The following is a 9061-nucleotide window of genomic DNA, read 5'->3' as shown; positions in this document are numbered from 1 at the left end:
CCTCATGAGGTAGCTACAAGGATTAACCAAGTTAGTTTGCGTCAAGGCCTTGGAATAGTGCCTGGCACAGAAAAAGTACTATGTCTATTTGCTGTTATTGGTAATATCACTTGGTCTTCAATTATTTTATAAAACTGACTCTCGGTTTCCTGGGATGTTTTCTCTTCATTACCTTATGTTTTCCACCCACAGTAGCTTCACTCTAACATGTAACTCCTCCCGGCCCTCATCCTCATCTTCTTCTATAAGCTTGTATGATCTGCAGATTAGAGAGAAGATCCTACAACCCAAATGAACCTCTCGACTGGAAAATGACTGATCTTACACAGATCAGTTTTTGCTGAACTTTCCACAGCAAAAGTCAGAGCGAGAGCTATAAACAACATAAATCGCTCTGCCCACCACCCAGAACCTGTAACTAGGTATTAGAAATTAGAAATTTCAGAAGATTGAAATTTAAGGGGGAGTTATTGGCACACAGACAGAGCTAGGTTCCTCCCCTCCACCACGTCTCCAACTGTGTAAGAACAGAACTATGGGGAAAGGTGCAGAAGACCCTCTGCCTTCAAGTCAGACAGTATGACAAAGGCCGAACACTTAACATGCTGCTCTCCTAACTCAAAGCTTGTGTGTAGCATTTAGAAAGAAAACAATTCAGAAGATATACAATTGTCACCAAAAAAAAAAAAAAAAAAAAGACTTCATCTACTACAGAGACTCTCCTCTCTTTGTCGTATTGCCCTCAAAGCAGAATTAAAACCTATAACCCCGGGCAGTCTATGGGGCAAGAATTCACTTCTGCACCACTGGAAGATAAACCTTGATGGGTCTAAACCTGTTTGGACTAATGACAGGCTAAGAGAAGAAGGGAGAGAAGGGGACTAACCAAGGAGGACAGAGGGGAAGGGCCTCCTTTCCCTGGTCTCTGCCCAAAGACCTCCATGATATGCTCTGCAAGTGAAGAGAATTGAGATAAGCCTCTAAAAGAACAATGGCATGGGGATAGGGTATCTTGGAACTAAAGATGAAGGTTAACACCAACCAGCTTGGTAAAAATGGAGGGAGAAGCATCACTACTTCAAAAGGATTTTGAGATAATGGGCCCAAATATACAAAGCCTCAGAAATCTGCTAGGCAGCTAAAACCAAACACAACCTCCTTCACAGTGAACAAGATGTTATTCCGGCCAAAAAAAAAAAAAAGCCACTGGAATACACAAGAATTTTGTATAATGGGAATTAAGTACGTAAATATGGGGAGATAGTTCACATTCTCATCTCCATGTTGCTTTCTAAGAAGAAAGTGGTCAGTATTGGCAAACTGTTTCATGAAGATGCATATTAAAGCACAGAAAGCTACTGGAAGTGATGAAATTAGAATAAAGTGGGATAAGGAAACGTTAAAAAAGGTTTAAAAAGGGGAAAATATTAACCAAAGTATTTGGGATGATGGAATGGATATTCCATACAATGGAAATTTCATTCAAAAGTCCTTTCCATTTGGCTCTGGAGCACACTGATTCTTTTTTTGCAGTAACCTTAACAATGATTCTTCTTTGTTTCAACATTAAAATAGCTTTTCATACCTTAAGAAGTACTAACCAAGGAGGGAGACATTTTGGAGGCATGCTAAATGTTAGCAAGAAGCCAGGGCCAAGCTTTAAGCCTTCCTTCAGTGTTCAAATCACATACGACTGGTTGAAATGATTTAAACACACACACACACACACACACACACACACATATCCCACTTTCCATAGCTGTCGATTCCAATAGAATAAAGACTCTTATCAGTTTCAGGGCTTAGGGATCCTGCCCACTACAACAATCAATAAAGCAGGAATGAGTTATTACTTACATTCTTTGATGAACAAATAAGTAAGTGTCAGCACAACTGTGTGACCGCTGAAGAGGAAGTCTCCACACAAGATATGCGACCCAGTTATGGACAATCCGCCACCAGAAATCAACCGTAGAATCCGTTGTACTTTTGCCTGAGAGTCTCCGTTGAGCTGAATGACACAAGAAGATCAGGAAAAAAATTTATAAGCTGATAAAATCATGTTTTAGCCTAATTTATGTGATATTTAGAAAAGCCACCAGGTTGTGATTTTTTTCTTTTTAACTTCAGTCAAAAAGAATCCAAGGGGGAAGCTCCTCAAACTGGATTTTATTCATTGTATTGGCCAGTTTTAGTGATACGTTTTAAATTATTCAATATGTTACTAATAATACATTTTAGTGGTGGTGTGTCCTTGGGCAAAGCTTTTAAAAATACTAATAACCAATGACTTCACCACAGTTATGGACCAAAAAGATCAAAGCTCCTTTCTTTCCTCTTTGCAGGGGGAGGTCGGGGTTTCAGATGGCTAATACGTGATTCGGCTGCACTCCACATTACTAATATTCTACAGTGTATTCATACTTTGTGTTAGGTGGGCAACCTAAAGTGTGCATATAGCTGTATTAACATCTGATCAAAACATTTACAGTTAAAAAGAGCTGCAATACGTTAACTAATTTAAACAGGCTTGAAAATGATGGATTAGGGATGTACTGGCAGCTTTAAAATGAGTAGCTCGATCAGAAAAAACATCCTCCAAAGCAATAACCTGTGTGCTGTGGCAGGAGGTCAGGAGAGAGCTCCCTGGGCAAGGGTGGAGAAGCCCAGAGAAGCTGTCGTGATGACATGGGGAACAATGATGGGTTAGGGCAGGAGTTTGAGGCAACAGTCAAAAGTTCATATCCCGTTAAAACTTAAGCATACAGGTATCCCTTACATGTGTAATCTGAAAAATACAACAAACTAGTAAAATAACAAAAAAGGAAGCAGACTCACAGATATAGGGAACAAACTAGTGGTTACCAGTGGGGAGAGAAGGGAGAGGGGTAATATAGGGGTGAGGGAGTGGGAGGTACAAACTACTGGGTGTAAGATCGGCTCAAGGATGCATTGCACAACACGGGGAATAGAGCCAATGATTTGGTAATAACTGTAAATGGAGTGTAACCTTTAAAAATTGTATTTAAAAAAATCGCCCCCCAAAACCCAAACCTTAAGCATACAGAAAGGAGTAGTGCACTGAGATGGAACACACGGGAAAATGGAATACTGAAACGCTGTAGGGCCGGATGGAGGGTTTCCCATCAGTCTAATATCAAGTGAATAGGTTTAGAAAATCAAAGAATGACACTCAGAAATAAAATGGAGTCAGAGTATACACAAGAAGAGAAATATAGAAAGACCATTAATGACTATTTCCACTTGGGACCGGGGGCACAGTTGTAAGATACAGTGCTTTTCATACTCAGCAATGATCCTTCTGGGCAACTGGCCCCTGAAGCGTGGCCAGGCCAGTCATGATGGTGGCAAACTGTTTGGTGGTGTAGACAGGTAGTGTCTAGTCCAAGTAGACGTGTAGTGGTGAAGGAGGGTAAGAATGCGTACAGATGGAGGAGAAGACAGTCTAGGAGGAGAGAAATTGAGTCTCCAAAGCAGGTGGGAAACCATCCTATACGGTAAAATGGGAATTAGGGCAGGATTCCTTGCCTAAAACTTTCCTGATTAAAAATATCTTATGGATCTGCAAAGCTTTCTGGTCTTCAGGTGACCCTTGTAAAAAAGGCAAACACACCGTGATCGGGTGATAGTTGAGAATAAGGCTCTGCAGCAGAAAATGACATGAAACAGGATTAGAGGGCAGCGTGAGAAACTGGAGGTTTCGAAGAAACTCAACTTTTCTTCAAGAGTTTGCTTAGGCCGAGCCCAGCTGGCAAAACCAAGAGAACTTGTGCATTTTATCAAGAATTGACAGTCCTTAAACCAAACATGCCAAGTAACAGGTGACCCTGCCTTGAAAAGACAGGGTCTAGAAGGCAGTAAAGGATCCATACCCGGAGAAGATAAGGACTGTTGACAGAGTTGCAGGACTCACTTCAGGTGCCCCTCAGGAAAGGCGTACTGCAAACCACATAAAATGACGTGAAAGCCCTTGATGTGGAGGATAGAATCTAGCATGTGCTTTATCAGATCAGCCACAGACCTTCAGGAATTTCTGGTTGTGCGGTTGGTACAAACAACTGTCAACAATGAGATCAAATAGAAAGGTACATACACTCCGCCTGACCATTGTGTTCCCAGTTTAAAGAACACATCATTCATTTCAAAACTATAATAATATTTTTTTATCCACTGACCCACCCCAACTCAATACTCGAATTTTCTAAGCGCAGAAACACTTAAATTTCTTTACTAGAAAGAAATTTAGATGGATCAAAAGGCATAATTAAACCAGGAGCTAAAATACTGCCACACATTCTCTTCTCCCCCCTTTCTTTCAGCAGTGTTGGTGTATTGAGATTTCCAATAGCATTTGATTCCATACGCCTTCACAGAACAGAGGAAGGACTTTCTTCTTGCTTTTTCTGTACTTTCTCAGTTCTTAATTCCTCAGTCCTGTCACTGCTATCTTAAGATGTCAGATCATGCTCAGCATAAATGCTAAACAGAACTTCAAGAAAGGAAATTTTAAAAGAGGGTGGAAAGAAAACTGGGAAGGGGGAGGGTAATAGTGAGAGTTGGGATTAACAGATTATTTTCTAGTTCTGTTCTACTTCATTGAGGCCCTCTATCACACACCACTAAAGACTCTAGTTCCTCTTAATTTCCTCATTTTTCAGACCCATTCTATGCCATTCCTGGATATGAAACTGAAGATGTAGAAAACCAGGAGGAGAAGCATTGATCATAGTAGCCAAAACAGACAGAGCTCAGTGTTCTCAAGGGTTCCTCAAACTATGACCTCCACACAACATTTCCCACAAAAATAAATTAGGTACAAGAGAGCCCAACTTGGCTGCTGCCAAACCAGAAACCTTACCATCCACACCATCCCTTCAATTTAGAAGAGAAGTCCTTTGGACTTCTATGGCCAGGATGAGAGGGAAGCTTTCTCAGGGAAAGGAATGTAGCTGTGCCAGCCCAACATTCCTGTGGCAAAAGGGGTTTGAGAAGCTAAATCATTTCATGTGAGTACTAATAACTAGGTCAATATCTATTTAAACACAATTTTCAGAACTCAAATTTTGCAACTGCAAACTAAAACTTGGGTGTGTGGGATGAAGTAAATCGTTAAGCCAATGACTTAAAGTAAACCATAGGATAGAGTAGGGGGAAGACAACTGGAAAACTGTGAGAGCCAAGGATTTGACTAAGGGCCTATCACTGTGATGGCTTCTGTGATCACATCCACTAAGTAACAGGTGATGTGAGGCATCAGAGACTAGTCAGATAACCTTCCATAGCAAGTGGCTTCAGTATGCACAGTTCTGTCATTGCTCTCAGTCACTAAGGGCATTCTATAGAGTCAGCAACAAAGGAGACAGGTAGATTATCTAATAGCTTTGTAACCACAAAGATCTCAGGAGCACTCAAAGCCAGCGGCTGAACCACATTTAGAATGCAATTCTGCCTCTTGTTCTGTAAGACCACATCACCTCTATTGAAACAAATTGATCTGTGTTTGTTTTACTGAACCACGATCCAGGCACCAATAGCCTGCTGATGCTTCAGGAAAAGGTCTTAGGTCTTGACATCTGAACACAGGGGCTGTTCCCAGAGCTTCCACTGTGAACATCTGTAGCTTGGTTATCCAGCAGTACATTTGCTCTTGTGGCTTCTGAAAATTGCAACTTTTCCACAGAAGATAATCTTTACATGCTTTCTGTAATCATAGCAATTCATCCCTGCAAACCTCACCCGTTACTAGGATGGGCTTGCTTTCTTTCCTGTGGCCACTTCTTCATTTAACCCATTGCAATAACCCCTTAGAAGTGTTTATTATGCTTCTGAACTTCTACCATGACTTAAATTAGTTTCACTAAAAATCAGTCAATGTTTAAATTCAATATGTACACTGTTTTAATTACAGACACTTTCTGCTTTGATGGTTTTGGAAAATTATAGCTTCTCCAAACCACACGTATATTTGGTGAAGGAGACTGTTGACTTCTTCAGAACAACTCTATTTTTCCTTCCACCTTGGACATCTGCTTAGTGTTCAGTTAAATATGATAGACTTCATTCCCTTGCCCAGAAAGCACATGATTTGTAAGTTTCCTTTTTAAACCAGGGCACACTGGGGTCTAAGATGATTAACAGCTCTCTTGAGAAATGACTCTACCTGGAGAAACCATAAATCCTGTTTACAACACTTTCAGTATCCATTCTCACACTCTCAGTGAAAGGCCACTCGATCCAGTTACTAAAAACTTTGAGGTCATCCTTGACTTCTTTCTCTTAAACCCATATCCAACTTATTAGCACATCCTGTTGGCTCTACCTTCAAAATATATCCCGAGTCGAATGACTTCTCCTCATTTCCACTGCCACCACCAAGGTTCAAGTTCCTACAATGGGCACAGAGGCCCTGTGAGATCTGTGGCTGCATCATTTCAACTCTTCATAACTCTATGCAGCCACACGTGTCTCCCTGCTCTTCCCTGAATGCACTGTGATTAAGCTATTTCCTTGTCCTGGAGTTCTCACCCCATTCACATGGCTCACTCCCTCATCTTGGCTGCCCAAAAGCTTTCTCATTGAAGAAGTTTTTCCTGACCACTCTATAAATTAGTACCTACCCTCAGAGTTCCTTTCACCCTTACTCAGCTTTACTGTTCTCCAACTGATAGCCACCTGACTTACCACCATGTAACAAGATATGGCTTCATTTAACTGTCGCCATCCTTCAATAAGAATATACGTTCTCGGAGGAGGAGAACTTTGTTTTGGTCATTGCTGTTACACAGTGCCTGGTATGTAACAGGAACTTAATACTTTCAAAATGAATTCATGAATGAGTAAATGAGAAGGCAAAAATGCAGAGTCAAAGACCCAATAGTAACTTCCAGTTAGCAGAAGATGAATTTTTTATGCACAAACATATAAATTTTATGAACACATTCTAATGTTTCCCCCCAAAATCTAAAGCAAAACAAAATATGCTAGATTTCAATTAACATATATGAACTTGTCTAGGAGAATGTATAACAGAGAGCAGGTGTTCAATCACTGTTTGCTTAATGTCCTCTAAATGGTAATCCAGAGGGGCTTACCTTTGGAGCACACTGGAAATGCATTCCAGGCACAGGGAGAGTAGTAACGTACATCGTGATACAGCGATACAGGTACAAAGTTCCAATGATAAAAAGAATCTGCGCCCCACTATTGACCTAAAGGAAAAATAAGGATGGGGAAAAATAGGTTTACTGGGGTTTTTTGCTCCTAAGGCAACATAAAATAATGTTAACAGAATAAGAATAATTGCAGTTTTCAGAACTGAAGATTCACATACTGCAATTAATCTAGGTGGGTTGGGCCCCAAAGGAATGAGTCTCTTCGGAGAGAGGGTGTTAAAATAGATTAAGGGTTTTACACAACTACCACTCCTAAAAAAGGCCCTCTTTGCCAGAGAATTCAATGAACCTCTCTACGTTGTCAGTCAACTCACTGCATTAATAAACCCTCTCTTGAGAACACAGCAGAGGTATAAGCGAGCCACAGTCACAGAGGAATTAACTAATGAGCTAAGGTGATACGACATCATTGGGCACATAGGGAAATGGGACAACTCTTTTAACCTAAGTTATATAAGCAAGGTTTATTTGGGGACTATCCAAAAATATTCTGACAACTTGGGCATGAACTATTTTGTCTATGACTATAGAGATTTTCAGAGAATTATCTTTTGAAGATGTTCAAAGTGTCCTCGTGCATTTAAGGACATTTAAGAGTGAAGCTGTAAACTGATTAGTTTACCCTGATTTTATGCAATCTTGATCAAAAGAGGTAAAAAAAAAAAAAAAAAAGAATCCCACAAGTCCTTTTTCACTTTATATGTTTCGGTGAAGACAGTTGTCTTGACTAACATTAGTCCCTGCTCTTCGCCCCCTAAGTCGTCAGTCTAAGGCAGTGGTTCCCAGAGGCTGGCTATGAGCACACTGCCCTCCAAAGGGAAGGGCTCTGCCCACCTGCACCACTGTCTCTTGGGTACCTGAATGGGCATCACGAATTCTGAAGATGATTCTGTTGTGTAGTTAGAGGTGGACCTATAAACTCTGGGCTCTATAAAGATGGCTGGGATCCACAAAGCCCCTAGAATTACTGGTTGTAACTTCCCTAGTACATAAAATATGTTACTCCAGGTCTCCCATTTTCAGAGCTCTCAAACTTCCAAAACCAGTGATCAAAAACCTCTGGAAAAACAGGCAATTTTAGGCATGTGGAATATTTTAAGTTTTCTCCAAGACTGTGGTCTGCCATGGATCAAGGTCTAATTCAGGTAACTGTTGGGACTTCTAAAGAATCATGTACAAATACAATTTTAGCTGCCTGTCTCCAAGAGCTATTTTAAGGAGATTCCAGGGTTTCTGGGGTCAAAATATAGAGAGAAACACCTTGACTAGTTGATGAAAGTATCTATTTCTTGCAAGGCATTTCTTTCAAAGGCCTGCTATTCTAGCCCTGCCTTTTCTAGTACTGAAAAGGAACAGGTAATGAACATTGCTGAGGGCTTCCATCTGGTTAAGTGAAAAACTATTCTCCCTTTGATTCAAACCCAGGTTCAAAAAGAGCGCTGAATTGTGCTCCATGCTGTTAGACAAGGTGAAGTAATAAGCAGGAATTATTATGGGTCAATTATATTCATTCCAGTATTCAGAGTTCAGCTGTACTCAGAACAGAAAATTAACTTAAAGGTGAAACACGCACTCCGCAGCCTTATTTAAAGAACTACTGCCAGTGATTTTTTTCCCCCCATAGCTTAAAGGTGTTTTAAGTGAGAGAGGAGAGTGAGAGAGAGAGAACAACCAGAATTTCTTATTCAGCTGGAATGTTCAAAACGGGTTATAATAAAATTACTCTACCAGTTACTAAAATATAAGATCCAATTCTATATGAAAGGAAAAGGAAAATTAGTGTGATTTCCCCAAGTTTTTGCTGGTGGATTGTGACCCAAACAGTGGCTATCATTAAAACATGCGGCTGGCCTGTGTGAAAATAAGTT

The 9061-nt window shown here is 40.5% G+C and overlaps 1 protein-coding gene across 1 annotated transcript in view; it reads right to left on the bottom strand.

The window, feature by feature from the left end:
* Positions 1 to 9061, bottom strand: part of SGMS2 (sphingomyelin synthase 2) — an 83927-nt gene that overhangs the window by 9646 nt on the left and 65220 nt on the right. The window contains 3 exon segments of the mRNA XM_036853762.1: positions 1858 to 2011; positions 7113 to 7207; positions 7210 to 7229. Of these exon segments, the coding sequence (XP_036709657.1) occupies positions 1858 to 2011; positions 7113 to 7207; positions 7210 to 7229 (269 nt within the window).

This window comes from Balaenoptera musculus, chromosome 5 (genome assembly GCF_009873245.2).
Source record: "Balaenoptera musculus isolate JJ_BM4_2016_0621 chromosome 5, mBalMus1.pri.v3, whole genome shotgun sequence".
NCBI classification, from domain to species: Eukaryota; Metazoa; Chordata; class Mammalia; order Artiodactyla; family Balaenopteridae; genus Balaenoptera; species Balaenoptera musculus.
This window is presented reverse-complemented; position numbering and strand designations above follow the sequence as displayed.